Source organism: Alternaria ethzedia (genome assembly GCF_023757985.1).
Source record: "Alternaria ethzedia strain BMP 0044 chromosome Unknown scaffold_34, whole genome shotgun sequence".
Lineage (NCBI taxonomy): Eukaryota > Fungi > Ascomycota > Dothideomycetes > Pleosporales > Pleosporaceae > Alternaria > Alternaria ethzedia.
In genome coordinates, this window is record NW_026056227.1 from 201115 (window position 1) to 216992 (window position 15878).

At 53.4% G+C, this 15878-nt stretch overlaps 5 protein-coding genes across 5 annotated transcripts; 3 read left to right on the forward strand and 2 right to left on the reverse strand.

Moving 5' to 3' along the window:
* Positions 1–357: 357 nt before the first annotated feature.
* On the forward strand, positions 358–2355 carry J4E87_009362 (uncharacterized protein; the record flags this gene model as incomplete). Its single annotated transcript, XM_049380939.1, has 1 exon — positions 358–2355. The coding sequence occupies one exon, from the start codon at positions 358–360 to the stop codon at positions 2353–2355; it is 1998 nt and encodes a 665-aa protein (XP_049229365.1).
* A 910-nt stretch (positions 2356–3265) lies between these two features.
* J4E87_009363 (uncharacterized protein) lies at positions 3266–5668 on the reverse strand (the record flags this gene model as incomplete). Its single annotated transcript, XM_049380940.1, has 5 exons — positions 3266–3465; positions 3516–3954; positions 4007–4939; positions 4986–5090; positions 5144–5668. The coding sequence occupies 5 exons, from the start codon at positions 5666–5668 to the stop codon at positions 3266–3268; spliced, it is 2202 nt and encodes a 733-aa protein (XP_049229366.1).
* A 3141-nt stretch (positions 5669–8809) lies between these two features.
* Positions 8810–10286, forward strand: J4E87_009364 (uncharacterized protein; the record flags this gene model as incomplete). The annotated part of the gene is made up of 4 exons (XM_049380941.1): positions 8810–8818; positions 8974–9206; positions 9303–9337; positions 9391–10286. The coding sequence occupies 4 exons, from the start codon at positions 8810–8812 to the stop codon at positions 10284–10286; spliced, it is 1173 nt and encodes a 390-aa protein (XP_049229367.1).
* Positions 10287–12215: 1929 nt separating this feature from the next.
* Positions 12216–13535, forward strand: J4E87_009365 (uncharacterized protein; the record flags this gene model as incomplete). Its single annotated transcript, XM_049380942.1, has 1 exon — positions 12216–13535. One exon carries the CDS (start codon positions 12216–12218, stop codon positions 13533–13535), a length of 1320 nt encoding a protein of 439 aa, XP_049229368.1.
* Positions 13536–13810: 275 nt separating this feature from the next.
* On the reverse strand, positions 13811–15740 carry J4E87_009366 (uncharacterized protein; the record flags this gene model as incomplete). Its single annotated transcript, XM_049380943.1, has 2 exons — positions 13811–14484; positions 14531–15740. 2 exons carry the CDS (start codon positions 15738–15740, stop codon positions 13811–13813), a joined length of 1884 nt encoding a protein of 627 aa, XP_049229369.1.
* Positions 15741–15878: the final 138 nt, after the last annotated feature.

The window sequence follows — 15878 nt, forward strand, 5'->3', positions numbered from 1 at the left end:
TCTCTATTGATATATGAAGCCGACCACTCTGACCCAATCGAACCGCTCAATATCAGGATATCAACTCGCTCTATACTCACAATGTCAGCGTGGCATGACTCATCTTGGCCATCCGCGTTCTTGCACAAGAAGTAAATTCGTAGATGTTCGCAGACATCGCTGGAAGCAATGCCCTGTATAAAACAGTGACCTGAACTATTCCCGAATAGTCCCAAAGCAAACATTACCGTGAAAGTCTGAAGCTTAGTGAAGTATTCAGCTAAGACATATTGGAAAGATACTGAGTTAACGATTCGCGACTTACGGTCCAGCCTAACGATCAAGAATAATCTCGAAATTTATCACACATACACCAATATGACGTTCGGCTCGACACAGATTCTAGCATTCCTGAAGATGCGCAAGAACAACCGATCAACTGACCAACGAACCACGACCGCACCCTCCTCAAACCCGCAAGCCATCGGCACAAAATCGATGACCTCCACAGACATGCGCAACCACGCACACACCTCTCCACCCCAATATGCCAGCCACTCCATTGACGCCTCAACCCAACAAAACCGATTCGTACGTGTCTACCCTTCCTCAGCACCACCCCGGTATGCTAACCGTCCCATCGGCTCCTCCAGGTTCTGGGAAAGACTGAGCTTGGATATGACGGCTCCGAAGATATCGGCTGAGCAAGAGCAACCGCGACGGTTGGTGGAGAGTATGGTTATGGTGGCTGAGACGAGTGGGATGACTGGGGAGGATATTGGGATAAGAGGCCGGGGATTAGGGGAGAAGAAAGATAATCGGCAGGCTTGTGTGCCCCAGGTCAAGGAAGTCGTCTCCAGCGTGTCCAATCTCATCAAGAGTGCTGTGGGGGTTGTTAGACAGCGTTCTAGGTCGCCATCCCCGGGTTCTGGTAACTCTATCAGCGACGAAGAGCCTTTTTCTGTGCTTGCCAAATTCAAACTGGCTGGGGCTGAAAAGCTAAATATGCCGCGGCCGCCTCCTCCGGCTACGGTATGTCTCCAGCGTTCTAATGCGGTTCGGTACCGGAATCGACCACGGCTGCAGTCGCGGGATCAGCAAGATGATATGGATATGCTTTGTTATCACCCTGGAGGTGAGGCAGATGCGTATTTCTTACAAGATGTCGGATACGGATACAGGGGACGTGGACGCCATTCACATTCCGTACCCCCGAACTTTGCTAACACCAAGTCGCAGCAATGGAATGGTGCGAACGGAAAAGGTACGACATACTCTCATGTTGAATGCTACGAGCTGCCTCAGGTAGGTTGCCCGCAGTATCGTTCTTATGCCGATATGGTAGAGGATGGATCCCGTCCGCGTCTGCGTGTCATGAATCGTACTACCACAGATTCATCTCCACAGTCGCTATCATCAAGCGAAGGTTCCTTCGCTAACGAGGACATAAACTTCCGCGCACAGCTCGCAGCTTCAGCATCACTATGCTACCGGACTGATATTGATATTCCAGACGACGCCTCATTTTCATCATCATCGTCATGGCCAGATTACCCGGAATATCACGTCGATAGAACAGATCATGTTTCTGATGGTATATCAGAAGCATTCCGTGCAGCTCGGCGTTTCTTTTCAGATGAATGGTCGGTCGAAGATGCTGTTCCGGCGGAATCTCGTTTTTCGCTTTGCTCATCCTCGGATAGTGTACCGGAAGCGGTCCCAGCATCTCGCCGGTTCTCTACGGGTGAGTTCTCAGTTGAAGAGGCAGATTCTGCTGAATCCCGATTTCCCTCGTCCTCGGTCTCGAACGGTAATTCCGGAGACCTTGGAATTGAACGCTGGTGGGCTACCAATACGCGCCACGTCGATGATAACAGCTCCGCAGACGCTGACGACGAAGGAGATGAAGAAAACAATTCGTCTTTTCCGTACTATGTACGTCAGGGGCCACTGAGAGTGCGTAATGCAGCAGTATCGCTATCATCAGAAGGCTCTGTCCCGGCAAGCGCTCCGACCGACTGGTATTACACACAAGACAGCGCTGAAACTTCAGAGGGTAACCTTGCAGATGACGACATGGCTTTCTACGAAGGACTCTACGAAGAACCAGATCCAGATAACCACAGCGGATCGATCGACCAATCGCAGTTCGCGGAATTCGACGGAGACTTCACGGACGCTCCGTCGCTTACCAACGGCACTTCACCAGAGAACTCCTCTAGGGGTGAGTCTGGTAGCGGAAGGGTGTTGAGGGTCGTCAACCAGACCTCCCCTCAGGATGGCGCCGGGTCCGAAGACGACGACTGCCCGAGTGAGAGCGATACTGATGACGAAGTTCCGCAACGTGGTCGAAGTAGAACTAGAAGGGACCAATAGTAAGTCGTGTGGGTCTGCGATCGGTCTTACGATAGCATTCAGTCGATTTAACGTGAACCACACGTGAGAAGGAGACTGTGGGATGAGGTAGGAAGAATGCCACCAGAAAACGTTCAGGGAAGCAGATAGGAGGCTGAATTTAGGGATACGCAACCCTTTGACGAGTCAATGACTGTGGATATTGGTATGAAGTTCTGGTGGTGAGGAATCCATCGTGGGTAGATCGACAGAGGGTCTGAACGTTTACTGCTATGAACAGTGCGGAGACGCAGAGGTATTGAGGGAAACACTGCGTTTGGGAATTTCAGAGGGTAAGATTGGATGAGCGATTAGAGCAGAGTTCAGATTTAATGAAAGAATGCTTACTATGTCTTTATTCACGTGAACATTTTTGTGATGTGCACAGCGCGTACACGCTGAGCTTCGAGAAGAGCGCTGCAGCTAGGCCAAGTCCCTTACCAGCGGTGCAGGCGTTTATCATCTCGAAGCAAATCTGTCAAGATGCGAGCGCTCCCTGTTTTCAGACCGAAACGCAATCTTGGAATGTTAGGCATTAGCGCGTAAGCGACATCTCAAAAAGAGCTCGTCGAACTTCCAAGTAACAGCAGTTGAAAGAATGATAGAGATTTTGCTACTTCAAACGTTTGAAGGGGGTATGCTTATATCACGTCATCAATCGCTTTGGACCAGATCGTCAGGGAGAAAAAAAATGGCCCACAAAACAAGATAAAAGAGGACGCGCGCGCAGAAGAGACAGTCGCAATCATGGTCCTCGTCTACCCATACATCGTGTCGTATCCCGGTAGTAAAATGTCCAAAAGTATGTTTGCTCTCCCGCAGATTAACAACTTTTTCGAAAAAACAGTCGTGCGTAGTTTGCTCGGTTTCATCAAGATGCGATTGGCCCTGTTTATCTGAAGCGAGCAGTGCAGCGGCCCATGACCTCGCCCTGGCAGACGAGCTCGGCATTGAATTCGGATCCGTCGAGTGTGAGGTAAATGTCAAAGTAGACGCGGTAGAAAGTACCTTGAGGGGTATCCATGCGTTCAAAGTCTTTTTCGAGGTTCTTTCGTGAGAGGTCAGAGGTGAGGGTGACGACTTCCTTGATGCCTGATTCGCTGTTAGTACATACATTTCGTTCAGGTATCTTTTTCACTTACGAGGGTCTTTGGTGTACTCCGGGCAAACATCATCGTCGCATGCGTAGAGTATATCCTCGTACATGAGTGTCGCACCAGGCGCGACTTGTCTGAAGAACGAGACCTTGACTGGCTCGCCAATCTTGACCCTTTGGCCCTTTTGCACGAAAATCTGGCGCGTGTACTTGCAGCGGTCTTTGCCATCGAGAGACGGAACACGGTATTGTTCGGGGTGGTGACCCTCTTTGAATGGCTGGAGGGTGGCCATGAGATAATGCCTACGCGCAACACGGTGTGTGACAATTCGCTCTGTGATACCGGCTGTGACGGCTCCCTTGACGATGGCGGCGACGGAGTCCATGGGACGGACGACCTTTGACTGAAACTGGGGCGGGACGTGGAGTTTGATTTGTTGGAAGAGATATTCGGAGGCACCGAAACCACCGACCACTAAGACGTTCTACTATAATCAGCACTGGAAGTGACGTGTTTCGACATCTGTGACTGCTTACTTGCAATGACCTGTTCTGTGCCTGAATAGCGATAATCTGGTTCCTGACAAGCTCGAGAATGCGGTTAACCACAGGCTCAAAGCACTGTAGAATCTCCTCGTTGGTGAAGGTCATGTACCCCTCCTCAATGCCAGCCTCAGGGAACTCAGCCTCGATACCAACGTCGACAGCCCACTTTTGACCATTGTTTCGGAAGTCGGCTTTTATCCTGTTCTCGAAGTCCATGATGCATTTGGCGTACACTTTACCGGCTGTCTTGGAGCCATCTGGGAGTTTCATCTTCCTGATCTTGGCTCGGAGGATGTTGCTGAAGTTGCGGTTGAGCGCGGTGGAACCACACGAGTCTCCGGATCCAGCTGTGCACTCGGCGACGGAGAAGGGCTGCTCTTCTTCGACTTCGTAGGCGATCAAATCGACGGTACCACCACCGCAATCGACGATAAGGACTGCGTCGTGTATCTTGAGGTTGAGCAGACCGGTCTTTGAGCAGAACATGGCGGCGGCTTCGGGTTCGGTGATGAGGGTCAGTCGGTTGTCGTTTTCGTCCCGCAGGAAACCAGCCTGAATGGCAGCCGCACGCGTTGCAGCCTTTCCAGCGTCGTTCCAGATGGCGGGCACTGTCAGGTAGTATCTGATGTTGCGCTCCTCGCGGTTGAAGACTTCACCGAGTGTCTTCTGCAGCTGGTTCCGCATCGCCTGGCGCAGGTGGAAGAGGTAGTCGGCGGCGACATCGATCTCAGACTTGCCCGGGGGTAGCGGCGGGAGGTTGATGGGGTCGATGTATGTGTTTCCGGACAGCATGAGCTGCAGCTTGAACCATTCGACCTTTTGCACACCAGGCTTGGGGTAGCCCGTGGGGGCCAGAGCATCGGCGATGTCAGGGCCCCATCCGACTACCTTCTGGTACTGGTCGTAGTAGAGGACGGTGGGGATCTGGGAAGGGTTAGCGGGTGCATGTGGAGGGGTCGGTCTAGCGCACCTTCTGCTTTGTCTGGTTGCCCGCGCCCGGCCATTCGGTGATGATGTCTTCCTTGGCCTCGGTGTTGGTCGCAAAGGCGAATGCGACGCCGGAGAAGGTGGTGCCCTGTGGGGCATGGTTAGCTGCTGCTGCGTCCGGGGGTGTCTGAGGGTACTCACAAAGTCGATGCCCACAATGAGCTGGGCCTTGGAGCGACCTTCACCCGCTACCTCTGCCATGCCCGAGGGCCTATTGTACGTTGCGGGGGGACCATGAGGGGCAGGAGCTCCCGGCGGTGGAGCGCCGTAGCCCTGGCCGTACTGTCCAGCTCCCGGCGGGCCCTGGGGAGGATAGCCAGGCGGCCCAGCCTGCGGCGGGTAGCCCATGGGAGTCTGCTGGGGTGGGTAGCCAGGCGCGCCGGTGTTGATGGGCGGCAGAGGGCTCGCGGGCCGGCCGTGCTGCTGTTGCGGCGCACCGAGGCCGCCGGGCGGGGCATAGGTGTACGAGGGCGGGCGGCCCAGGGGGTTTTGCTGGTTCATGGGGAGCGAGGTGCTGCTCGAATTCGAAGCCTGGGGCGATAGCGACGTCGGTCGTTGCGCTCCCGTGGGGGCGGGATTGCCTTGGGGCGTGGGCGAGGGATTGTGTGAGGAACTCTTGCGTTTCGAACCCACTAGGTTCTTGAAACGGGCGTTCATGGAACTCATGAGAGAGGAGGGAGGAGGGCTGGTCAGGCGGGAGGGGTGCGGTGCAGGATATCTGGGAGCGGTGCTGCGGCTGACAGCAAGCTGGGCGCGGTCCAAACGGCGCAAGCTGCAAGGCTGTGTGAAGGAAAGCCCGCCAACGCGGTGCGGCGCAGTCCCGGAATTGGCTGGGGCAGCTGGAGGACAGGCAAAGTATCCTCGAGCAAGACACGGCAGATGCAGCGCGCGCACACCCAACAGTTCAAGTCCCTGGCCACGGCGCTTGCTGGCGAAATTGACGCGGCGGGGTGAATTGTACACAAAGAGCGGGTCACTCTCCGCCGGTCAGCATCCTGGGCATCCTACGCCACATACTAAGGGCATCGTCCACGACCAGCCAAGTCGAGCCGCTGTCAAACACGCCTGTTCAGTCCAGTTCCCAGCGGTACCCCAGCGACATGCAACGACTATTCCCGGCCGAACACCACGTGCTGAGCAGGGCCGATTCTGGAGAGGACAAGATAGTTTCCTCAAGCAGTTGACTCTGGCGGCCTGACCAATCCATCATTGATGCATCCGTCTTACAAGCCCGAGCTGGGTGGGTCCGCTGCACACTGCTCACCTCAGCACTCTAGATGCCTGAGGTTGCACGTTGCGGATGCCTTGCCCTATGCAAGCAATGGGCTGGAATTGCAAAGGTACAAGCTTGACATCTCTGTGCAGTTTGCAGGTCGTCACCTATCTTCGCGTTTCTTTGTCCCGATGCCCATCGATGCCATGCTACGGACCCACTAAACTCTCCACACCAGGGTCCGTAAGGCTGGTGTCTAAACTTGGAACCGGGCCTGTTCGGTCACGGTATGCTAGCGTCGAATTGTGCAGCACGTTAACCAGTACATTTGGACTTGCATGCGTATGTTTGAGACTCGATCAAAATTTCCAATGGCAATGTCTTGATGCTATGCGAAGTATGTGCTAAAATGATTTCAAGATGCGACCATCCAACTTTCCAAGTGTATCCAATGTGTCCAATGTACCCATGTTCCAGTGTATCCAACGTAAAACGCCAACAAGTATCCCACCGCCCTATCCAAAAGTCGTGTAGAATGCTCGTCTGTGTACCGTGACTCCCAATGCTGTATTCGCGATCATCCCACCAGCCCACTCCCAAACGCCAGCCAAGCCAACACCCCCGACACAACCAACAACATTATCGCAACAACAAACATCGCAACAATATTCTCAACCGAGTACCTCACATCGTCCGGCCTCACCACATCCACACCAATCTGGCTCTCCTCGTCTTCCTCGCGACCCACGTGCTGGCCGCGCGGTACGTACTGCACGAGCGTGTCGCGATACGACTGTCGGACTGCGATTGCGTATGGAGGTGGTGCGTCGGCCGGGTAGAAGGCGTCGTTGGGTTGGTGAGAGATCTCTGTTGACTGCGTGTACGCGTGGGAGACGAGGTGGGCGAGGGGGACGTCGTCGGCGTCTGGGGTGTGGGGTGGTGAGTCTGTGTATGGTTGGTAGGGTGGACTGTGTCGTGACTGCCGTTGGTGGGTTGGTGAAGTAGTTTGACGCGTCGAGGGTGCTGTTTCTGTTGGTGTTGGGGGATCGTCGCGGTAGGGCTCTTCGTCTGCGTAGGGAGGAGGCGTTGCGGACAGCGGTTTTATGGTCGCGGACGAGTCTGAGGAGCTGGGTGATGTTTGTTGGGTAGACGATGTTCTCCGGTCTCGTGCCGGAGAGTCGCGGTATGGTGTAGTAGTAGTGTTCTGCGCAATGGTTAGCTGACGTGACTCCAAAAGGGAAGACAGGCTGATGCATACCTCCATGATGAGCTTCCAAAGCCAGGTACGATGCCTTCTCTCTCAGATAAACCTCCAACACTGCCAAAAGAGCGTCCAATTCCCTCAAGTACTGCCAAAGAAGCTGCTGTAAGCTATGTCACCAAGATGCTGTTGAGCGCGATCAGTAGAGGCTGCGGCACGTTACACAGCACAGGAGGTTAGCAGTCGCGTAGTCACAGGCACATATCAAGTTGGAGAGCACAAGGCAGCTGCGACAGGCGTCCAAGGCCTTCCGCAGCAGCGGCGCAGTAGTCCATAGCTGCCCCCATCGGATGGCTGGGGGGTAGCTTCGACATCCATGCGCTGTGACGATTGTGGCTATAGCGGGGACGAGTGGGTTTAGCGCTGAGGCGCGAGTCCTGGCTACGCCGTTGCCGGGCCGGTAAGGCAGACATTATGACATCGGCATGCCGTTGGATTTGATCGACTATCGCGAAAGAATACAATCCAACATCCTCATATCGACGGAGTGTTCTGCATACCAGATTTTGTCGAGCTCTCCCATCTCTCAACAAGGTTTGCAGCCAATATCAGTGCTTCCAAAGTTCCGAAGAGGAAGGACCATCGCAACGCACAGTTCCGAAACTGTGACCCGCGACGCGAGAGTGCCTGACATCTCAGGAACGCGTTTCAGGCTGAGAATAGTATCCAAATTTGCAAGCGCCTCACCTACCAACGGATGGTTCCGAAAATTGCCGATGCGCTGTTCTCATGCTTTCTTACGGTGTCGGCGACGGCGGTTGTCCTGCAGCGATGCGGCGCTGTCACCGCCGGCGCTCGGGTGGATGATCTCCAGGATATACTCCGCGTTGACATCCAGAGATCACCCTCTGTATCACGCGAGAGACGTTGAGCATACTCTGAGAATATCGTAGTAATGCTTAGCCGAACGCCCTGTGCTGTAATGCGACATCTCCCCACGCGGCGACTAACTTTACCGTCATCAAAGCTTGGGCACTTTCATGACTCTCGGGTCTTCACGCGCTCTCGAAGAGTGCAGTTTAGATCCCATCTCGGTCAAGTCGCTCTCTTCTCTTCGCGAGTGCAATCAACCAGAGAAGGTGGGAAGTCATCGTAGTCGCCTATGCTCTGCCAATCTGCCGTTGCTCACACATCCCAGGTCCTGACCCCTACAATTATACGGATGGCCGATGGCTCCGTCACGATGCGCTGCACCGTCAAGCACGCATGATACAGTTCGACTTTGACTCTCTGTGTCAGAAAGTCGTAACACTGTGTCCGGGTGCCAGCTCGATCTCTTCGTATGAGAAGAAAGAAGGGGATAACAATCGAGTATTCATCTTCCATACTGACAATGGCAAGCGTGTCGTTGCGAAACTGCCCTTCTCTGTAGCAGGGCCGCACAGATACAGAACTAGCTCGGAAGTCGCTACCATCAAGTATCGTATGTTCTACCAAGCAAAAGATCGCACAAGACGACCCAATAGCTGACAAAGCTGTGTCTGAGTAGTACAACAGACTACGAGTATTCCTATCCCGGAGATTCTCGACTGGAGTGATGACGCCTCGAACCCCATTGGAACTGAGTACATAATCATGGAACACGCCCCTGGTGTTCCTTTGCACGAGAAGTGGCCAACTATGGACGTAGATGAACAATCTAAGTGCGTTAGTAAGATCATATTCGAACTCAACGAACTTGGCAAACTCGAATTTCCGGCATATGGCAGCCTTTACTTTGCCGACACGCCGTACGTTACCGGGGCTGAATTACCATCTAACCCGGCGTATTGCATAGGCCCTCACTGTGGATCTACCTATTGGGATTGCGATCCCCGCGAGCCCAGATACTATCACACTGTCAACCCGAACAGAGGACCATGTGGGTATAGACGCATACTGTAGTACCACCTGCCTGCTCACAATCTATATCAGGGCCTAATCTCAACGCATACTGCGACAGTCTCATAGACCTCGGTATCTCCCGAGTTCCACCATCTCACCTCATAACCAAACACCCACACTGGCAAGAATTCCACGGATCAACCACAGAACACTACGACCTACTCGAACGCGGCCGCGCGCTGCTAAAAGCAATGGCCCATCACCCCTCGCTCCAAGACTCTGCAAAGCCATCCCTATTCCATCCCTGTCTCCACACAGATAACATCTTCGTCTCAGAAGACACCCCCACAACCGTCACCGCAATCATCGACTGGCAAGCCTGCAGCATAGAACCAGCCTTCCACTACGCAGACATCTCACCAGACTTTGCGCAACCACGTCCGCACGTCCAGCCAGAACGCGAGTTGAGTTTCAAACGCGATGAATGCGGCATCCGCTTTGACTTGGGGCTTATCGTATTCTTCGGTCCCATGTTTAAAGCCCGTCGAATGGATACTGCGTACCTCGACCCCTTCCGCTACTGCCACCGCACGTGGAAGGACGGCTTCATCCGCTTCCGCAACGAAATCATTCAGACGGCGCGACGCTGGGGGGAATTGGGATTTGAAGGTCCTTGCCCTGTTGCTTTGCTCAGTGAGGCTGAGTACGCGAAACACGTGGAAGAGTATGAGACTTTTGAAGAGATTCAGGAATGGAAGGAGAGTAAAGAGAGGGCACTGAATAGGGTTGAGGATGGCTGGGTGCCGGCGGAGGCGTATGAAAAGATACAGGCTTTACATTTGGAGCTGCTGGAATGGAGTGTTCAGCATATGTTTGAGGGCGAGGGGATTGATCGGGATACTCAGGTTCAGAATTATGAGTTTTTGAAGGAGGTGTGGCCTTTTGATCTGCCGGCTGGGTATAAAGAGGAGCTTAGGCGGGAGTGATGGGGTTGTGAGTTGTAGGGGGACTCTCCACTCAGTTTCGGTGTCGTCAAGGAGGATCAAAGAGCGGAAGAGATCAGGCGCGGGTGTATGATTATTGTGTAAGTTTACAGCGGAGCGACAGAATGCTAGCATCCATGGACAAACAGGTCTCGTAACTCGCGAATGCGCCCGGTTTGCGCATTCGACCGTTGGACGGCTACCATCCTATACACTTGTTCGGGCGCTGAGACACGCACGTGAGTATTGTTTGTTACCAGCTATTCCTGCCAGCTATTGACGCAAGCAAAACCTCTAGCATGACTAACTTCCATGCCAAAAGCTGCACTGTTCCCAGTGCTAATTCTCCCAGTATATTATACTTGCGATTTCACTCATTCATGAGTGTATCTTCTCGTCTAGATCGTCGATGTTGCGGAAGTTGTGAGTGCCTCGTTTCGCTCTGCGTCATCGCAGTACCATGGGATGAAGTGGAATGGCTAATTCTCCCACACAAACCATGAGGCTGAGCACTAGCTATTTCATGGAGGCATCTCATACAAGGGAAAAACAAAACTGAACAGACCTAGAGCCTACATCGATGTCAGGCTACCTACTTTACATATTTCCATGTCAATGTAGGCTGCAGACCTGTTCGGTTTTTTCCTAGGTTAACGTGGAGGCTGTGTGTATGCGGCTGAGCTTGAAGCAGCTCTGTGGTCGCCGATCATGGCCTCGATGTGCTATGTGGCGTCCGGTTCGGCAAGGCAGACTACCTACCTAGGTATGCGGTCATTGGTGTTGCAGCCAATCGCCTCTGGGCACGCGACAGCTCAGATGAAGGACCTCTCTTGGCGCGAAAACACATTTCCGACAGCAGCTAATTCTTCTCAAGTACTGCTTGCATGCACTACAGCTAAGAAGCTTTGAGTAGGCCGTTGTTCTGAATCTATAGCATCCTGTTCCTATGCCTTCAGCAGTACCAACACCTCCAGCTGCTTACGGCAGTAACACCATCGCGGTTACAACATACCCATGTTTGCCTCGCCCCACACACAATTTTCCGGCGTCCTACACATCCGGCAGCTCCCTAGAGTTTTCAAGCCACACTTCTTTGAATGAACGCAAACCATCGAACTTGTATGTAAAAGCCAAACTACCTAAGTAGGTTGACTTCATTACTGAGTCACGTTGTAGGGCACCGGAGACTACTGCCTCCCCAATTATTCTCCAATCGGGGCAGTATTGGCGTGAATTTGAATTACCGGGAAGCCCGGGCATATCATGTTCTCTCATAGAACCCGTTTCATGCCAACATCTCTATTCATGCCAGAGCCATGGGGCAGAGTACAAATCCTCGACTTCCGACAAAGCGCTGCTGGTCGCCCCAATACAAGTATCCCAGGATGCTTCAGTATCCGACGCGCCGTCCAAGCAGGCCCGAGAATTTGGATTGCCTACTCATCAGAGATTCTCATCATCCTCTGTCAACCCTAGTGGCCTTGGAATTGTATGCGTGGAGATGCCAGATTCTCTTCTTACAGGGTGGGAAGTACTTCAAACAGACGACTTAAAATCTGACGATGATCTTCTCCACGAATTACGTGACGCGCGTAAAAAGGAAACCGGTTGGCGAAGAAATCTTATGAGGGTTGAAGGGATAAATTATGTGAAAGTACGTGTCTGATTCCGCTTGAGGTAATCTCATTACACACTCAGCTTACATTCGCTAAGATCACGATCGAGGACAATCAAGTGGCCAATATGAGATACGATGATCTACCATCAGAAGATCATACAGAATATCCATTCGAGCCAAGACCAGTAACATACATGGCCCCGGTGCACCCTAAAAATCTGGCGTTAGAGTTCGATAACATTAATCGCCTCCACGAAGACAGTTCCATGATGTTGCGTAGCCTGCCACGGCTGACAGACCCTTCAAAGATTCACATGCACCGAGTACTCAACACTAGCAGAGAAGAAGTATGGGGAGCAGGTATTGTTGAGTGTTTTAGTTATCTCAGTGTTTCTCTGGCCACATGTGGACTTCTCCTTACCATGCTGGGTCTCTTCGTTCTATACATCATGTCGGCACACAAGTATGAGAACGAGTTCTCTATAGCCGAGGGTGTGATACAACCTCGCATCGCTTTGGACTACGCCTCACTCAACCCTTGGATCAAGCTCACTGCAAGATTTACGCGAACTTGTTACTCTACCTGGCATCGATGCGTGACTTCCATCATCCCTTGCTTCAGGGACACCACCTTAGCGCCCGCCGAACCGACACACCAACGTCTCGAACCCCATAACGCCTTGAACCACGAACTCGTTGGTCAGAACGCCAGCCTATCGAGTGGCGCACGTGAAGCGACATCAGACTACTCCAGACGAGGTCAGTCGGACGAAACGGAAGTCAGCAGAGATTCAGATCATGGTGTCAATCCCGGCCTCGGCGGACCCAGTAATGAGTGGCAACAAAACGATGGGAACGATAATGATGAAGGCACAGAATTACAAAGCCTGGATTACGACAGTACGGAAACTGAAGAGCCCGACATCGAAGCGGCAGAACTTTTCCTTCACATCATCATACCCGCCGGCCTAGCGAACAAGAAGCAAGTTCCATTACAAGTAACCCAGTACGAAACCGACTACGACCTAGCCTACCTATTGAACCGCGTCTACCGCGAGCGACGCCCCTACTGGCGTGCGATCTTCATGGTCAACTCTGTCCGACCCGTAAAGTATGAGCTTTACAACAAAACCAACGTCCGCATCATCGACACCGGCAATCCGGTGGATACCATGCCCGACATATTCAACCGACCGGAAGAGTACGTTTTCAGCTACTGGCCCCCAATGCCCCTCCCTGAACCCCCTCTTCTGCACTCTGCGCAACTCACCTCGCTTTACTGGGATCCGGGTAGCTCGGTACATGAAGAATCTTTGGGAACGGTACACGAAAGACAATGCTTTGCGCGCTCACCCAAACGCAAAGGTCGCCTGAGGTTCATGCCTAACAAAGGTTATCCTACGGGCTTTGGCTTTGAGATTGTGGAAAAGCTGAATCTTAGATTCATACTGACATGCGAATCTTTGATTGCCTTCATCGCCCTTTTGTTGACGTTTCTGTATTTGGGTCTCGGGAAAGGAGAACAAAAATGGGGAGCGGCCCCCACCATCGGGAGTTTTATCTTCGCTGTTGGTCAATTTCTGTTTGCCGTCATCATTGTAGTCATAGAGAGGTGCGAACTTTGGGCGTATTAGACGATCTGAGCGTAAGCGTTTGAGGGAACATGTTTCGAAAGTTTTTGGTGCACATTACTATAAGGTGCTTGATCAGTTACTACGCCCCATTGAACGTGATACCTTTAACACGAAACCCATTCCATTCGAAGGTACCCAATCATTCATCTCTCATCGATGAAAGTTTTACCCCAGCCCTTGGGGATATAATGCAAATAATGTGTCACAAGTTCTGTCCTCTCCACTTGACATCCCTCCGTTTAACGCCAACGCTGATAATGCAAATAAGGTAGAACCTAAGCTCTTAGACCTGGGCCAGGTACAGCAGGCGCCGCCTTGTTGACCTCAGGCTTGGTGTCCTTTTCTGTGTTCTTGAGACGCGCCAGGATGACCGTGAGCGTCTTCTTCTCTCTTCCGTCGTTATCTAGCACGTGAATCAAATCACGAAGCTGGATACCGGCGCCTGTTTCGGTCTGCTCAATTGTGTCGCCGAACTTGCGCTTCTTGCCCATGAGAGCCTTTTCAGGCGCTTGGACCGCAGGTGTAGCGGCGCCACTACCACCTGTTGCTGCAGCCGGTCGCGGTGTAGATGCACCTGACGCTGGTCCTCCACCACCGCCCGTCATCCACGAGTATTTCTTCTTCTTGCCACCAAGTGCCATACTGGCGGTCTCGTTGGCTTTGCCAAATACGACGACGTCCGACTGACTTTGCTTCTTGGCGAATGCCAAAGCCTTCTTTGTCACAGGTTCCGGCATGGGTATTGGTGCAGCTGGCGCATCTGCTGAGGAAGCTGAGGCGCCTGCTTGACGCTTCGCGCGCTTGCGGAGGCGCTCCTGCTCCCACTTGTAGTCGTCATTGACGCGCTTCGTAAGTGCAATGGCAACGTGGTTGACGTTTTGGTATGTTCGCTGAGGGGTTGGGGGTGCTTCGCTTGGAGGCGTTGGCAATCGTCCCGCATTGGGGACGCCTAAGTCGATTAGCAATAAATTGAAAAATGTTCAAAACAAACATACCCTTGCTGGCTGTCGCTGTAGGGCTGACAGCACTGTCTGTTGCCTCCCATGGCGTCTTCAAGATGTTGACTGGCGGAGCCATCTTCTCTGATGCGCCCTCATCCACCACAGCAAGATCAAGCATCTGTGGGGGAATGATGCCATGAGAAGTATTCTGACGACCTTGGCATAAAGCAAAAGAATCCTCCACTATGGTCCGGACACGCTCCTCGGCAGCCAGCGATATCAGCGTCAGAATCTCCACAAGTGGAGCGTTCTGGTTCAGTAGACTGGCAGCCTCCAAGCCTACGATTTGTTCGCCGTTGGCACCAGCTGCTGTGGTACGTGCGATCTCTTGCTGTCCCTTATCTGGGATCTTGTCAAACAAGCCATCGACATTGATCTGGATACCGTGCTCATAGCCACGTTTCGCGATGCGATGTCTTAGGACACTTGCTGACAGGAACGGGTCATTCAGTGGCTGCTGGGCTGACTCGTTCAGGATCCTGGCGGCTTGCTCGTGCTTCCTGATGAACTCGGCTTCGTGCTGCTCCTTGGTCATTTCTTGACTAAGTGCGCCGGTCCCTTGGAATGCGCCATGGCCCGACTGCTGGCTCCAGTTATTGAAGCTGGCATGTGGTGATGCTGTGGAGCCCGATGCTTGCGAGTTGAAGCTCCTGTAGTTGTGCAGCAGGTTGTCCTCCTCGGCGCGCAGATCGATACCAGATCCTGTGAGCACATCGCTAATGTTATTGACGTCCAGGTCGCGCGCATTCGCCTTTTCTAATTCCGAACTATCGCCAGTCTTGCTATAAGGGACCTTGGGTGGCGGCATAGAGCCCTGGGGCGCGGGCGGCTGTCCATTCGGGTGCTGATACGGCTGGGGCTGATGGAAGGGCGGAGGCTGCATCGCGGCGGGCGAGGTGGGTAGCGAGTGGTAGCCAGGCGTCTGAGGGGAAGCGGTATACGGCGAGGGAGGGTATTGGGGCGCGCCAGGCATGCCAAACGGCGACTGGTACGGCGCAGGCGATGGCGGGTTTGGCGACAGGCGCTGTCGCTTATTCGGAGGAATGCCGCTGCCCATGGTCGGGGACAGGGCGGTAGGCGACTGCTGGTAATTCTGCGGTGAGAAAGCGCGCGGCTGTTGCTGGTGGCCCAGATTCTGCGTTTGCACGGGCGGGGGGGGCTGCTGGCCCGGCGGCGGATACTGGTAGTTGTTCGGGTAGGCCATGGTGGGCAGCTCGTCCCTTTCGGGGAGTCGCGCTGGCAGAGGGTTTCTATCGGCGCGTCATCCGGCGGCAGTATCTTCGGGGCTCGGTAGCGCTTGCGATGGGACGTGTTCGGTGGGCAGGCGCGGTGGGTGGAGTTG